This window comes from Spodoptera frugiperda, chromosome 30, assembly GCF_023101765.2.
Source record: "Spodoptera frugiperda isolate SF20-4 chromosome 30, AGI-APGP_CSIRO_Sfru_2.0, whole genome shotgun sequence".
NCBI lineage: Eukaryota > Metazoa > Arthropoda > Insecta > Lepidoptera > Noctuidae > Spodoptera > Spodoptera frugiperda.
Genome location: NC_064241.1, coordinates 5,794,358 through 5,811,894, shown reverse-complemented (window position 1 = coordinate 5,811,894; position 17,537 = coordinate 5,794,358). Strand labels below are relative to the sequence as shown.

The 17,537-nt window shown below is 40.8% G+C and overlaps 1 protein-coding gene across 1 annotated transcript; it reads right to left on the bottom strand.

Moving 5' to 3' along the window:
- Nucleotides 1-14,201: 14,201 nt before the first annotated feature.
- Nucleotides 14,202-15,653, bottom strand: LOC118271023 (uncharacterized). Its single transcript, XM_035586886.2, has one exon. The coding sequence runs from the start codon at nucleotides 15,651-15,653 to the stop codon at nucleotides 14,202-14,204; it is 1,452 nt and encodes a 483-aa protein (XP_035442779.2).
- Between the last annotated feature and the right edge of the window lie 1,884 nt (nucleotides 15,654-17,537).

Genomic DNA, 17,537 nt, shown 5'->3' with positions numbered 1-17,537 from the left:
GTAAGAGTCTGACACTCCCTCTCGCCTCGCCCAAGGCGAGAAAAGTCATTGGATGATTTTCCCCCTCAAAAAATAAAAAAAAAGCAACAACAATAAAGGAGGAATCAGAAATAGCGATATATTGTCTACTCCAGACTCTCAACAATGTGTACTAATGCAATACTAGACAACGTCTGGCTGCTCACTTAAGACACCCTTCTTGACAATTTAGCAGCTTTAATTTCCACGACCGCAGTAAATGTAGCGTAAACTGATACAAGACAAACACACGCGAAGCACAAGAATCTGTTATTTAACACGATAGAGAGAGAAAGTCTATAAATTATATAGCTACCTCTCGTTCTTGCATAGAACAATAATGTGAAATGCAGTACGAAGTGTAGGGTGACATCGTGTGAGGGTGAAGCGGGTCTAATCGACCCGCCACCGCGATAAACAGGGCCGCGTGCACGCCGATTTAGTTACGCACTGTAATGAATCTGCGCGGTTGCATTTTAGGGTTAACACTAATATTATCGCCATTAGTTAATAGTTCGTTTCGTACTAGGGAGAGGAGGATGCAAATGGTGCTGATTTTAAATTTAAACCTTAATGTCTTTAGTAGTGATTATATTTTAGTTTACAAATTAAGTTAAGTCTGTGGTTCTTAAATTGAGCCTTACACCCCTTGTTTTATGGGCGCTTACGCAAATCGATATTCTTTCTTCACGACTAATGTATGAATGTTTTTGATTTATGCCTGAATGCTCTGCCATGATCTTAATTATCCTAAGTCTATTTGTCTATTTGCAAGACTAATCAACAACAACTAGTTAAACTAACCTTTGAACATAAATTGTACACATTAGTACTATAATATTTCACGCAATACCTTCGTCTTTACAATAACAACCTTTCAACACATATACACTTACATAAATCTCACTAAACTTGCTAAACACAACTCATAATGCACCTAACATGAGCTATTACGTATTTCCCTTCAAAACTGAAGCGTGGGCCAGGTGCTAATTAGCTGGCTATGTTATTACACGTCCAAGTAAATAAAGAGATAGATGCCACGTGACCGGGACGAGCGTGCAGAACTCCATAACCTTAAATCAGGAACGGGGCACTAATTGCTTAGAAAACATTAGCGCTGTTGTAAGTTGTGCGGTCTAAGTTATAAGATTTTGCGTTTAAAGTGACTGTTTGAATTTTTTACTAAAAAATCTATTTAGCAAAAAAATACACTGATGTATCATTTAACTTCATTTATTTGGAAATACGAGTATACTCAAATCTGAATCTGTGAATCTTGAGTAGATCATGATCATGACCATTTATTTTACATGACCTGCGCATTTGCCAGATGTGGGCGCTTCTTAAGTTTCTTTAATCTATTATCTATTTATTTTATTCCTAATCTAACTTTCATTTTCATTTACTATCCAAAATGTGTCACATATCTAAATAGAATAACAGACGTAGAGAAAATATGACTAAAGTTTTATTGAATAAGTTTTACAATTCCAAAGTATTTTTTTACAAAAGCTATTATAGACCTTATGTCATTTTGATAAAGTATGAAACGTATTCAGTAGAATGGATGAAAGTTAGACTGGAAATAAATCATCCACGGCCGAAAAACTTTTAATAGTGTTGAAGTCGAGTGTGCCTTATAAATGGATTATTTGCGTGTCGCCTAACAAGTACCTAGTTAGTTCTTGAAAATTTTACTATGAATAAATTACATTTCTTTATTTTGTAATGAACCTTATTTTATTTTATTGCTTGAAAAAAATTACTACCAACATCAATGTCAACTAAAATTGGGTTAGCGAATAGAATTTCAAATAGGTACACGACTCATTACTAAAAAAATATTCTCATAATTTAATTGACCAACGTTTATATAAAACAACGTTATAGACCAGTAAAGAAGGCCAGTAATGTAAAACGCTACAAGGCAAATAGGTACTATAAAGAGTTCAAAAGGTTTGTCGTAAAAACACCAATCATTGAAAACAATAATTCAGTGCCACGAAATTGTAGCTTAATTTTCATAACAATTTAAGCTAATACAAAGCTCGCTACCGCCTATAACTTGGACCATCGCGAACCAGACTTGCATTTCACAGGACTTTGTTTATGTGGAGGCACAGATAATTTTATTCCCCTCATGTATCCCACTAGGGTCGATGGGTCGAAGGGATGTTAGTTGCGTAAACGATCTCTGCCCCGGACAATTTGATTCGTAATAAATTTATGTTTTATTTCAATGTCAGTCACACTGTTTGCCCTTTTGATGGTGCTAATTGTATTGGATTTGTTAGGATTAGAACTGGGTTTGGGATTAATGAAGATCTAGTTTTGGTGTGTATTTTTATATACTTTGTTTGGATGTTTTTGTTTGAGGCTAATTTTGCATGAATAAATACTATACCAACAGCGAAGTACCAATACTAATAATGTATGAAAATCGAAGAAATTAAAGGTATTTTTTTTTCAATTTAAATAAAATTGGTACTTCCCCATCGATATATAGAAAAGCATGTGTGTAAAAATAATACTAAAATTAGTTTCCCGATTCAGTTTTGTTGTTGATACTCAAATAGCTACGCTAATACGTATACATTACATAATTCTTTTGATCTTTAAGTAAAAGTCAATCAAGTTAAACCTTTTCTATTATTTTAACGTTACTGCCACTAACTTCAAATAACAAACAAAACATATTTCTCCACTGAGATATGCAAAACGATCTACAATCAGAACACAATAAATATAATCGCATGGCGAACCACACTAACTCAGGCGCATGGCAGAAAAACAATCGTCAAAATATTGCCATAAATCGCAATAGTAATGTGTTAACCGCCAGTTATAGTGACACACCTAAAAATATTATTCATAGGCATGTAAATTCACCGAAAACAAGGTGTAGTTAAAACAATATTTATCTTAATAATTAGTTTAACCCGAGTAAGTCGCGGTTCATTTGATAAAGGTGCGTGTAAATGAGCGGTCGACCGTCGCGTGATAACAGCGCAGTGTATAATAAATTAAAACATAATTGTGTTATCGTGACCCCAAGGTTTTATTTTAGTTGACGAAATGAAAGGCTGTTGGGGAATTAAATTCGATTTTTTTGTTGAATATACCATTCCGTGGGTATATAAAAGGAATTTTCTTTGTTGAATAGAGAATGAAGTTGATGTTTCGTTTTCCGTGTAATTAATTAAATGACTCATTATAAACGCAATAAAAACTGAATTCGAAATTATAGTAGGATTATTTTCATATCAGTAAGAATCTACATAATAATAAAATTGTAGTATCTTAGAATAACTCACCCATGGTATAAGGATAGTAACTAAATCCAGCTTCCAAATATTTAGTGACAAAAGAATTTGACTTTATATATATTCAATTAGATCAGAAAGGTCGAATTGAGAACCTCCTCCATTTTGGGAAGTCGGTTAATATAATTTATAAGTGCCAGTCTTACCGTCTGTACTTTTGTAAAGCTGTTTGCTGCGTGCCAACGTGCAGATTCCTATGGAGAAGAACAAGTAAGAAACTTGCCACAGATTACTCACCTTACGATTACCATATCTTAGATAATAGAAAATAATTATTACAGTTAAACATTATTATTCATTGCAAAATTATAGATAAATTAAACTGATTTTGTATTACACTTATTTATAACTTTGTAACTGTCTGTAGCGGGTTTAGTAACGAAATATTAATTATGTCATCGTTTTCCTTAGTGAGATGTGGTACAGTATACCTTAGGTATTAGGTATGCTATTCTTGGTAGCGTAATCCAAGAAATTAGTTGTAGCTGAATAATTGAATAAGATTGGCTTGGATAACATAATGTTACTTGACTGTAAGAAAATCAATAAACTGAAGAATTTTTTCATAACACAAAATCAATTTCGACAGCAATAACCGTGTAATATATTCCCTTTTCAGGGAAACAACGCATAAATATTATTCCAAAATATGTAAATATACAATATATATTCAGTTGATGAATGGCTCAATACGGTTATAGGGTGTAGCCAACAATCGGCGCCAGAATGCTCGCGACAATTGCCTAAGGCGGCCAATCTGCACCTGTAATACACCACGACATTTCACCGACTAGAAGGAAATGCATTCACCTCTGTCCCATATTTCACGTGCAAAATCAATATGCAAATAAGTAGCGAGCGGTATGTCAGACTATTGTGCGGTACAGTAACAACTTAGCCAACTTTAACCGGTCTAAACTGGTTACCGCTAAATTTGTGGCTTTTGCATGCTATTGAAATTTACAGCTTAAACTTCCCCGCCGGCGTTGTCTGCGCCTAGTTAGCTTTACAGACGTGTTCTTGAACTAAGGAAAATTGAAAAAGTAATTCCGAAGTTTCATAGTTGCATGCAAATTGTAATTCTGTCGCAGCACGATTTGAATTGCTTTTTCATTGGCAATTTTATTTCTTAGTTTGAATTGGAAATGTTAGTAATGTAAATGATTAGAATGAAAGTTATATTGCACACATACTTTATAACATTAAGTTTTAAACTTAACTCATGTTAATCTTTACTTAACACATAAATCAGATATGGAACCGAATACAAGAATAGAAAAATCGAAAATATGTCACGAACAAAAATAGTGACTGTATTAAAAGACCAGAAAGGGAAAGGAAGAAAAAATTTCACCCTCGACAATATCTCGTCTATTTTTGTGCGATACATCCCAAAAATATTAAAAACTACTTACAGTGCGGATGTCTCCATTAACAACGGTGTTCTCCCCTCAGCTGTCATTGATTGCTTTTGATTGCGTACATGTTTGTTACATTGTTTTTATTGCTTTATCTCCAAAGCTTTTAAAATGAAATCAATACGAACTACATATACGATCCATCACCCTGTAAATTTAAGTAACTATAGAGTAATTAGCAAAAGCTATATTTTATGGCAATAATAAATTATGTACCTACCTTAATGAATGTTTAATTTTGGACATAAACGACAACTCTATAAATGCTTAGATTTGCAATCCTAATCTTGCTGAGATTAGCAATGATTTACTTAATTATTCAAGTTTAGTTATACAATGTGATAGGCGTGGGACTTCTAACCCGTTAAGGCTGAGTACTACATCTAATTTTATCGACAAAAAATAATATGGGGTTGAACCACTAATTGAAAATATAGGAAAATAGTGATTTTTTCGGTAAGAATAATTCACAAATTATTTTTTTTCTCACCAAAACATTATCAAACATATGAAAAAAGTAATGAATTAGTTAGCCAAGGTTATTAGCTACCGTTTGTCGTCTTTTTTTTTGTTTCTACGACGCATACAACCATTGATATCAAAAAAAGTAAAAAAAATATTAAAATGGCCATAATTTTTAGGGGGAGGGGATTCGACCCCTTCGACCCAGGACTTTTGTCGTTAAAATTAGATGTAGTATTCAGCCTTAACGGGTTAGAAGTCTCGCCCCTATCACATTGTATGTTGAAACACCTATAAGCAAGAGTATTGTTACCAAACACAAAGGATGAAATCATTCACACAATTTGTGTTCGACGTAAAGTGAGGTGGAGTGGCCATTTTCGGGCTTGTGGTCACGTTCAGCGGTGCGCCATCCACGCACTCTCGACCACGTCCAATGGCATGCACGACACACTGCAAACATAATGCTAAGTGAATATGTGAACAGCTACTAGTAGCAATGTCTACAAACCCGTCTACCACAGTTATGGCCCAGTACGCGGCAACACTAAATAATTCATCACAAAATTTTCGACCCGCAAACTTCCATTCACCAAGTTCTTTCGGTAGCCAACATAATCCCAAGACAGTATTACATTGTTGAAACTTGCAATTTTTTCGCGGCTCCGTACCCAACCATGTAAGTTAGTTCCACAAGTTGTCACATTATTCTTGGGTGCAGCGACGACAGAGCCAAAAATAGACGCCCTAAACTTTTTAATAGGTGCAGCGCCACTTTGAGGATGCCGAACAGGGCGGCGCCTTTTCTGTCTCCGCGACGACTTTTATGACTTTCAGCAAATTGCTGCCTTCTCATTTGAATATAGTCTTGAATACGATATTGTGTTTTATTGCTCGGGTTGAGTCATGTGGTTCAGTCAATGTCTTGAAGAACTCAACGGCCTCCATTGATGTTTCCTCTATTTCCAATTTGTACGGTTTCATTCATGTTTTTCCTATGTGATACAGTGATACATAAATATTGAGGCACCGGCCAGGGCTAAGCGACATTTTTTTACGTTTTCGAGTAATGTACGTATGCGGAAATATCTAATTTTTCTCCATCGAATGATGTGTATTACTCAATATCGCAAAATCGGTCTTTTGGACGGAAGGCATCGATATTTATATTTCACTTATTTCCTTTTTTCATTCTTATTCCATTAATCCTAACACCGGACCTACTTTTAAATTCTGTGATTATTATCTCTCGACATTTTCAGTAGTCCGTTTATTTTGATTTTTCGTTGAGATGTTTTGACTGCTTCCAACAGAAGCTTACACTTTGGTTTCAAACTAAACGGGCTACAAACTGGCAATTTTACAGGTTAATCCCATTCATAAAACTTGACGATTAAAGCATTATACTTCTCATTTGCCTATAATTTTAGTAAAGAATAGTTAAAATGTAATGTTTTAGAATCTATTGCTTTCAACAAGCCACACGTTTTAAGCAAGAAAATGTTCCATTCAAATTCATTCCCATTCAATAAATTATAAGTTTAAAGTTTCTGGGAAGTGAAACTATTTCGCTTACTTCGTGCTTTATAGGTAATAATGTTGAACATTCTCAATGTATTATGTATGGAGCCATTTATTCTATCGCCATGTGAGTGATACTTAATGCTGTCATTATTTTAGCTTTGAAGTGAACACAGGTTATATTATTTTCTAATGTGTTTTGTGGCAGATTTCTTACTTATACTTATCTTTTAGGAAATTGTTTAAACGTCTGTATTTATTCCGTGGTTAAAGTGTATAAATTAAGAGTCACATGCCACTCTAAATACAGTGCTAATACGATTAGAACTTAAAACGGGATATTTATCATGATCAAGGCTGAAGTTCATCCGTAATCATGACGCTTGCAACAATGCCGAAATATCGGAAACTCACAAAATCTTATGGAAATGGTAAACATCCCATTGTAAGTTCTAATGATATTACTAGTGACCATGTCAGTTTCAAAACTTATAGTGCTAATACAAAATATCTTTATAAATAAGAAAATCTCATAGCATTTTCAGGTCAATTAATCTAAGCCACAATCTCTTGACTTAAACACTCAACTGACTCCAACCTCTAACCTTGAAAACCAACCATCCATTCCACCATCAAACACACCGTAATTAAAATCTCCAGAGCAACATAAATTCCCACACAACTCCACTATCGGCAGCAGTCAGCGGTTGACAGCATAATAATATACCATTGAACTTAAGCCACAAGTTAGCAGACGTTAACTCAGATAACTTACCCGGGTATCGGGTGCTAAGTCAGACCAACTCCCGAACTGAACGCTTTGCGGGACTAAACTTTATCCTCCAGTTTATCCAACCTCTCCACCTTGTACGTGTTTCGTATTCATAAATACTTCATTAGCTAAATTATATAAGAGTACTTTGTGGACCAAATTCTTGCTAAATTATACAAGAATACTTTGTGGAGCAAATTCTTGAATTTCTTTCCTAATTAGGCTTAAGTAAGTCATGTGGAATTTTATTTTGGGTCACTGTAATTTCAAACGGCTTAGCTTTGTATTCGTTTCACTAACACCTTTCACGACCAGTATATCAAATGGTGTTGCTGTTTATGCCTGACTTATTATAAGCTTGACTTCCGATCATAACTTCTTAGTTTCAAATAAAACTACCTATAACAGATCTAAATGTGAACATAAACACGGTTAACAGCGATTATTTTTAGATCTAGGATTAGATAAAATGTATTTAAAGTTTATGATAGGTTTTATTTACAATTCCTTTTAAAATATAGCCAATAAACACCTTGATCCTTGTACGTCGAAGCTATAAAGACAAATCACAATATTGTGATAGTATTAGGCGTAGATAATCTAGGCGTTGTAGATCCCAGCTATTATGGCGTGCGACAATACAGGTAATGGGGCTAAATGCCCATTACAACAACTATTGAACGGATTCGCATTACGGCTCAATGGGGTATTAAGCGGAGCTATAACAATTCCTAAGGTGATCCTAATCGCGATAACGTCAATACAATACTAACAGTCTAACACTTTAACTATTAACATCACAAAACAAGAAAAATCTTTCCTAAAACTACGAAAAAAGAAACGCATCTAATAAAAATTAATCAACATTCAGAAGACACCACTATCCATAAACAAGACGAACCTAATAACCATAAGACAACTAATAACAATAACATTACTCACAGTAATCCCAAAATTGATAATGGAAAAGGTTTTATTGCCATACAATATGATTCGGACAATATAAATCCCAATACACAAATAGCTTACGGCAATATATCAGATACTCTAAATATAATACCGTACTGTGATTCGGAACTAATGTCCACAAGGCTTACAGTATTGTAATCCCTACTAATGGTGCTGGACACTGCACAGGTAGACATAATACATATTGATTGTCCATTAAAGTACTTTTCATCGATCGAATCATCTTTCATTAATTTAAAAGCACGAAAGGGTCGTCGATGTTAAACGTTTTAAAATTTCTCGATTTATTGAAGCTGAAAGATTAATGGTAAGGTCTCCGATCAGTTTAACCCTTGCGCACTTTAAGTTCATTATTTTATTTATGTGCGTAACAACGGCGTTTTAATTCCATTAGTGTCTTTTATTTTGGTTTTTTTTTTGTATGTTCACTGAATTTGGGGTGAAGTATTTTTACTGAAGTAATTTACAATTAAAATATTATATAACTTTCGTAAGACATACTAAATTAATTATTATGTTATCGGCTAGTTTCAAGCCATGCTAGAGGCTCATATTCATGAGCAGTATTCCGCGCATACTACGCGGCGCGGAGGAGTATAGGAGCCGAGTAGAGCGCGTGAAACCGCGTGGAAGTAGCTAGTAATTAATATATTACTATTAAAATAACTACAATTTTAATATACCTACCTATGTAGTGTGGAGAAGTAGTCACTTCTCCCCTCTATTTAGTCAAATATAAACTTTCGGATAGAGATGGAATATGACTCAAAATATGTTTAAATCCAGAAACATAACCTAATCTCACCTACCGTAATATACTCGTCGAACATTGAACAGTGAACAACAGCATTGTTTTAACACGTTCAGCTTAACATAAACAGGAGTAAACAACTTGTCAGTTGAGCAGATACAAATATTTAATTCAGGATATTATCAAAGGAAACACGTACATAATTCTAAACAGGAACTTCGTTATCCTTGCGACTGGTATAAGGAGCCTTGTACAACTCATATACTTGTGCTGAATGATACGAACAGAAGTTCAGCTCTAACTTCTACCACAGAGTAAAGTAAGAGATAATTACACAGAATCTTGCTTTTGGTACCTATGTTGAGATTTGGCTATGGAATCATGTCTAATTATAGAAATATAAAATAGTATTTAAAAATAATATCTGGACGCCAATAATATTATATGATATGATGCCATGATATTCCAAAAAAGTTGAAGTACCTTGTATAATGGCTGGCTGGCAGATGACACAAGTCACGTAAATCACTTTGAATTGCTAGCCTTTTTTTGGTTTTTCATAAATTTCTCAGTAGTAGTACGGAGTCTGGAAATGTGCAAATAGTTAATTGTGAAAAGCGGGTGTAAATTTTACAGTGGCAATATGTGCCGTAATGTGCACCTCTGCCTACCTCTTCCCGGATAAAAGGCGTGACGATGACTTTACGATCTTTAGCTAGTATAATAATTACCACTAATGCAAAAAAGTATTGTTGCTCTATTTTTGCATCCAAAAGAAATGTTCGATTCAAAACCAAAATTGACAACCCTGTGACGTCATTCACAAGATCAAAGACGTTTACCCACTGTATGTATTTACTTACACATACCTACTGTGGGTTCTACTATCATGTATTCAGCACGAAGTAAATATAATTTAGACCTCGTTAAGTAAACACCTCTCTGTCTTTCTGTTTCTGTCTCGCTCGTGACACTGGCAACATATACCGCGCTTAGTTTTAATTACACGTACAGTAAGGGAATTACTCTTGCAAACTTATACTGATGGTATACTAGAAGCTATAATAATTGTGTAGTATGTATTAAAATGAGATAGGGTATGTGCCTCATAAACAGAACAGAAGGTGAATGAACTCTTTAAATAGAAATTTAGTAATTTGATGAGAAAATAATCGAAGATGAAAAAGCGATCCTCATCATCAGCCGTCCTAATAAATCATAATCTTCAATACTTGGGAGACGTTTACTTATTGAAAATTTTGAGAATGCTTCGTCTCTCGATGATTGATATTCAGTCAGAAAATTGAGTTTCAGATTTCGATAAACAATAAGAAGTTACTAATAGTAATTAAAGCCTTACTCGAGTAAAAACATAAAGTTTAACCAAAACAGAAATACTATAAGATTAATTCAATACAGCACATAGGAGACATTCTATACTAACCAAAAACAGTAGAATAATGTATACAATTTTCTTATACAGTCTTTTTTTTTTTTTTTTTTTTGATGACGGGGGAAACCTTCAAAAGGCGCCTAGCTTTTTGGGGAGAAAGACTAGGGAGTGTGGGATTTTTACCTCACTAAAACCACCCCGGTGGCCACCTTCAGCACCGATAAGGGGCACCGAGACCTCTAACTAGACCTGCTCCGGAGCCCCTATGGTGCAACGCCTGTTACGGCACATCCCTAGGGAGACGTGTGTCTCCCATGAGCCTTGCTGTGCAAGTTGCACGGCAGCACGTGACCACTGTGCCACCGTCTTCCCTGAGGTCGCTAGATGGGCACCTAGAGTCCCCACTTTAGGTACCCGCGACCCCAAAGGTCCGCCTGCAGTTGACGCAGGCGGGATTAGGCGTCAAGGCTGTTGCCATCTCGACGCCTTCTATGAGCAGGATCGGCCCTCTCGCGATCCCGCTCAGCAGCCTCCTTTTGGGACATTACAGTCTCACAAAAGGAAGCCACTTCCCTCCAATTTTCTGTATCTGCCAACATAGCCTTAACTACTGCTGGCAGAGACAAATCTCGCCCGATCCTGGCGACAAGGACCCGCCGCTCAGAGGCCCACGCTGGGCACTCCTCGAGCGTGTGCTGTGCGGAATCCAAGTCACCTCCGCAATGGTGACAATTAGTTGTGGCCTCTCGCCCAATCCTGTTCAGGTACTCACCGAAGCAGCCATGTCCAATCAGCACCTGAGTGAGCCTGAAGGAGACGCGCTCCTCTCTCTTCAGCCAGGCTTCGAAGTGCGGCAAAATGGCTTCGACAACGCGCTTGCGTGAGTACTCCGGCTGTTCAAGCCGCTCACGCCACCGCTCGAGCGCGTGTCGCCTTTCTTGCCGCCTCAGCCTTACGAACGCCACTCCTGGCACGCTACCGCCATTTCGGCGGACAGTGCGGATTTGGTTATACACCTTCGCGTCCATATCCGCCAGGATATCCAACGGCGGAAAGCGAGCCAGGAGAGTTGCCGCCTCAAAGGACACCGTTCGGTATCCTCGTGCGATACGGATGGCCATTTTCCGCTGCAGACGATAGACTTTCGTTCTGCAACGTCGGACGCCTGACAGTCGAGCTGACCAAACAGGCGCCCCGTAAAGGACCATCGATCGCACGACACCCGCGTAGAGGCGGCGAACTTCTTCTCGAGGTCCCCCAATGTTTGGCAGCAGTCTGTGCAGAGCACCCACTGCCTTCTCAACTCGGGGGACCAGGCGTTCGAAATGCTCTTCGAAGCCCCACCGACCATCCAAGGTTAGGCCTAAATACTTTATATATCGGCCTACCTGGACTTGCGCATCTCCAACATGAACCGACGAACTGGGCGGCTCCCTGGTTCTCGGCAGCTTATGGAACCATAGTGCCTCGGTTTTGTGAGGTGCTATTTCCAAACCCAGTGCGCGGATTGAGGCCACGACTCTTGCCACCCCGAGCTCAGAAAGCCGGATGGTCTCTTCAAAGGTTTTCCCGCTGGCCATTACCAGAGTATCGTCTGCGTAACAAATGACGTGGACATCAGCGGGAAGTTCAACACGCAGGACCGCGTCGTAAGCCAGGTTCCACAATAAAGGCCCCAATACAGATCCCTGTGGAACCCCACATGTTATCTCCCTCCGCTGAACGCTACCGTCCCGGCCCACATAGCGAATGTGCCGGTCGCGCAGGTAAGCCCCGACGATATTTTGCAAATAGGGAGGAATCCCGTGATGAACAAGGGCCTCCCTTATTGCTTTCCAGGGTAGCGAATTAAAAGCATTGACGATGTCTAAGCTTATCGCCAACGCAACGCCACCCCGGGTTACTGCCTGATCCGACAGCGAGCGGACACGGAGTATTGCGTCTATGGTAGAACGCTGCTGCCGGAAGCCATATTGACTCTCAGAAAGGTCGGGGCCGACTCGCGACAGGTGCCCGACGAGCCTTTCAGCAATCACTCTTTCAAAGAGCTTGGAAACCTCGTCGAGCAGGCAAATGGGACGATATGCAGAGGGAGACTCCGCGGGCCTACCCTGTTTCTTCAATAGGACCAATCCGGCTTCCTTCCAATGGGTGGGGAACACGCCTGATTGCAGGCAGCTGTCGAACAACCGCCTCAAGCGATCCCCCAGAGCATCCAGAGCCAATACCCATACCCGACCATGAACACCATCCGGGCCAGGTGCGGTGTTGCGAGCGCTTAGTCGGCGTACGGCTCGGTCTAACTCCCCTTCAGTTACCCCCTTGTCAGAGGACCAGTCTGATGGTAGGGGCAGTGAGGGGCTGTCTCTCACTACTGGAAAGAGTGTGTTTATGACCCTTTCCAGCAGGTCTGGATCCATGGTCTCCGTTAGGGGAGGAACCCATGGGCGGAGTTTACCCATCACCAGACGGTACGGTCTTCCCCAAGGATCCCTGTCCAGCCCCTCGAGGAGTTCTCTCCAGGACCGAGACTTGGCATCTGCAATGGCACGTTGGAGTGCCATAGTTGCCTCCCTATACGCTCTATAGGCTCTGGTTACTTGCTCTTCGGTAGCGCTCGGTTGTCTTCTACGACGGGTGCGCTGGAACTGGCGTCGGTATCTAAGACAGGCAGAACGTAGTTGTGCAATGTCTTCCGACCACCAGTAGGCTGCTCCAGGACGCTGGCTGCACCTGATTCGGGGCATAGAGGCGTCACAGATTGACACCATTTTGTCCCGAAACCAGACCGCCTCCCTTTCCGGATCGGGCGAGATTCCCTGGGAAGTATCCTCAGGCCAGGCAACGACGTTGGCAGCTGCGATGAGCATATCTCGATCGAGCTTTTTGAGGGCCCAACGTCGTGCCGGTGGGTTAGAATTTGGACGACTACGATTATTAGATGGGCTACCTGCCACATCAAATACAATGTGGCGATGGTCAGAGAGCGTGACCATCTCCTCAGCTACCCTCCAATTTATTATTTTAGACGCTAAAGAAGGGGTAGCCCATGTGAGGTCCACAATTGACTCCCCCTGCCATCGGACGCAGGTAGCAACAGACCCCCGATTTAAAAGTCGAAGGTCAAGTGAAGCCGCCCAATCTTGCACTACGTGTCCCCTAGGTCTGTCCCGGGTGTTACCCCACGCTCTGGAATGAGCATTAAAATCTCCCAGGACTAAAACTGGACGGGGTGCGCATTTGGACCGAATGCAATTAGCTACCCTATCCAGATAACCTTCGAATTCCGAGAGAGAAATATTTGGAGACACGTAGCAACCCACCACGGCTATTGGTCCCCACTCCACAGCAACAAATCCTTGCCCCGTGTCTAACAAGGAGCAGTGAGGGTCGCCACTTCCACCAGCCCAGTAAACGGCAACGGAATCCATGGTATCACGAAACCAGCGGGGGTGGTCCCCGAGACCATAGGGCTCCGCTACCACTGCCAACGCAACTGACCACTCCGCAATGGTTTGGAAAAATAAATTCTGTGCACTGCGGCAATGGTTCAGATTGCACTGAAGTACTTTTAAGGCTGGGAATGTGACGTATCCATTGCCTCCATTGGACTTGCACCGGGTAGTGCAGCCGACGACGCCTGTGTTGGGTTCTTGTTGGATCCCTTTTTCCTTTGTGGGTTACAAGCCTGGCTCCCAAGACGATGACCAGCTGGGCGACCCTGGTCCGAGCATACTGGGCACCGTAGAGTTGGCGATGTGCACTCACGAGCTTTGTGGGCACCCCCGCAGGCGTAACACTGTGCGCTCCGGTCCGTAGCACTAGTGCACTTACGCCTGACATGTCCTGGCTCAAAGCAGCGGTAGCACATCATGCGACGTGGCTCTAATACCTCTACCCTCACTGATGTCCACCCTAGCAGCATGCGTTTTTCAGACGCAAGTTTTTTTAAGGCCGCTAGCGGGCCACGAATCCACACATGCCCCAGAGAAGTCGGGGGACGCCGAATTTCTCCAACCTTAACGTCTGAGGTAGAACATTCACCCGCTCTGGCAATAGCAGTTGCCACTTCTTCTGGTGTAACAGAGTCGTCTAGATCCATTACTCTTGCTTCTGCCATTTTGGTTGGACGACCAATTGTAACATTAAAGTTAGTGAGGACCTCCCGCATGCGACTGGCAAGACTATCAGCTTTTGCGTTACAATTCTCACCCGAAACCATGATCACGATTCCGCCATCAGCGGCACGTTTTTCACGGAGCAAATCTGCAGTGATGCCAAATTCCGCAATGTTAATTTGCCTTTTCGCTGCAGATAAGACATCTCCAAGGCCAACGGTCGCCCCTTCCTTTACGCATATGGTAATCGCTGCAGAAGTGGGAACTTTTGGCAGCTTAACCGGCCGTTTTTTCTGTGACACTCGAGTTTGTGTTACCGGAGCAGATGAAACATTTGGTTGTGGAGCGTTCGACTTTTTGGCTTTACGCCCCACCACCAAGGACCACGTGTTGTTTGTCTGAGAGGTCGCTATCTCCTGGTGCTTGTCCTGTCCAGATGAAGTGGATACAGCTGGCAGTTCTACCACTGCTGGAGTTACTGCTTTTCCCTTCTGTTTTCCCTTCTTCCTTTTTTTCTTCCCTATTTCTTTTGGCTTGGTTGTCGGCTCTTCCTGTATTGGTTGAGAAACCACTAATCGTCTTGTGTCCGAGGCAAGAGCTGGACGGATTGTCTTCTCTGGTAATAATCTACCTTCCAGAGCGGCTAGCTTTGCATCCATCATCCCTCCAATCTCGATGGCAATTGAACGTCGAAGCTGAGCCTCCACGTCAGGTGCCAGACCAGCTGGAACTGATAGAGTGGAAGCCTGTGAATTTGGATTCCCTCCATGTTGTTGGCTGGTTATAATGTTCAGCTGATTTCTCAGTCCCGCTACTATCTCTGTAAGGCTCGCAATCTGAGCTCGCAAGTCCGCGTTCTCCTTTGCCAGTTTCTCTAATGCCTTTTTGTCTGAGTCTGGCAACATCTCTGTTGCAGACTGTGCAGACTTGGCATCCTTCCGGGTTCGTTTACGTGCCCGTGTCGTAATTGACGCTGTTGAAACCTGCGACATGAATGACGTTTGCGAGCAATCTGACTCGCCGCTGTCACTCACCAGTACTCCCGATGGTGTAGCCGGTCGTTTAAATTGCGACCGAGTTCTCGTCCCCTTTACTACTACACGCGAACTGTTTTCGTCCGCATTCACCTCCTTATCGTCTTTTTTAATTTTATGTGTTTTCTCCATATGAGTCCCACGAGTATGGGGGATATATTAAGTCCGCCTAGGGAGTGCCCCCTGTCCCTAGGTAAGTGTACATTTAGTACCCAACTAGAGGGTCCACCGGTCCCCTAGCTGGGGGTGCGCTCGCGACTGACACTACTCCTCAGCCACGCATACCCTCGCCACGCACCAGAACTTGGTATTGGAGGAATTTTTTATAGAGGTTGTCTTCCTCGCGGTCCGGGCGATGAAGCCAAGACCCTCGTCCCGTTCCGAGTCATGAGACGTGACCATGATCTCTTCCCGGATTACGATCTCGACGGCTGCAGTCGAGGACAACCTGTGTCCCGACGCTACTCGTTGGCAGGGTGAGTGCACAACGAGTGCCGTCCTTGTTCATCCACCACTTTCTCTGCTTAGTTCAGAGAAACAGGTGGAGAATGGACGCCTCTGAGGCATAGACCTTATGCCAGCACAAAGCCTGTGCCTCCTAGAACCTAAACTGGTTCTCCCCTCCCGTCCAGAAGTTAGCTACAAGTAACATTCACCCTAACCCTATCACCCCATTAAGGAGACTATCACTTGTACCCAGGGTGCACCACGGGGAGGTCTTCTGGCACCGCACCCCTTCTTATACAGTCTAGCTTTTCCTGTAGTTCTGGACTTAAGCAATAACAATAGCACTTCCGAACAACGATGTCTACTCAAGCATTATTGTTATATTGTATGCAGGTACTGAATTTCCAACCCAAAACCAACTCTGAATATTACTAACAGCTTATGTAAAGCACCCTTCTGTGGTCATAAACGGTAACAATGAACTATAAAAGAGGCAATATACGATTTTAGTGCACTCAGAGAATTAATATTCCTTGTTAATATTTAGTTTTTCATAATATTACTCGACTTTGTATAGGTTCTTGGGTACTATTTGTATTTTATAAGTTAACGGTTCTTTAATGTGCTTTACGAGACGAGAATTTGCAGTACAACTGCAAAATTGAGGAATAATTATTACAGACATATTTACAGAAAAATGCCGTAATTTGTACCTCTGCCTACCCCTTCGAGGATAAAAGGCGTGACATTGCATTTAAAAAAAAATGGTTTATTTCATCCACTAGAGATAAGCAAAAACGCAATGAGCAAGAATGCAGATATTCATTGCGTTTATGTGAAGAGAAAAAAATGTATGGAACCTGGTACCTAATATATTTCTAAAATAAACCCGATCTAGAAATCCTCACCATTTTTTCGCTTCAGTAATGCCGTTGTCCACCGTCAAGTGTCCTTGAGCTGCAAAACTATTTCTTACTTGAAATTCTTGAATCCCCAAACGTACATAAGTAAATAGACTTGACGTCACCAGTTTGAAAGAACTTGACAACATTTGACCTTGCTAGGAATTCTTCGTACAATATTCACGTTTCTAGCTCTATGGGGGGCAAAAAGGTAGAATCTGCTACGATTTTTCCTTCTATCCTTGAATTTATAAAGTTTCATTATTTTTACAAAAGTTTTCAAGGACAATCTTTGTGAACCTTCATTTTTTGCTTTGCCAATCTTCCTTGTCATATCTTTTTTCAGATAAAATAGAAAAAATATTTTCTTGTTTGAGAATTTTGGTCATAAGTCCAATTTTGGTAA

What these genes read in the sequence shown, in the direction of transcription:
- LOC118271023 (XM_035586886.2), bottom strand. Translation starts at nt 15,653, where the DNA reads ATGTTGCCAGACTCAGACAAAAAGGCATTAGAGAAACTGGCAAAGGAG.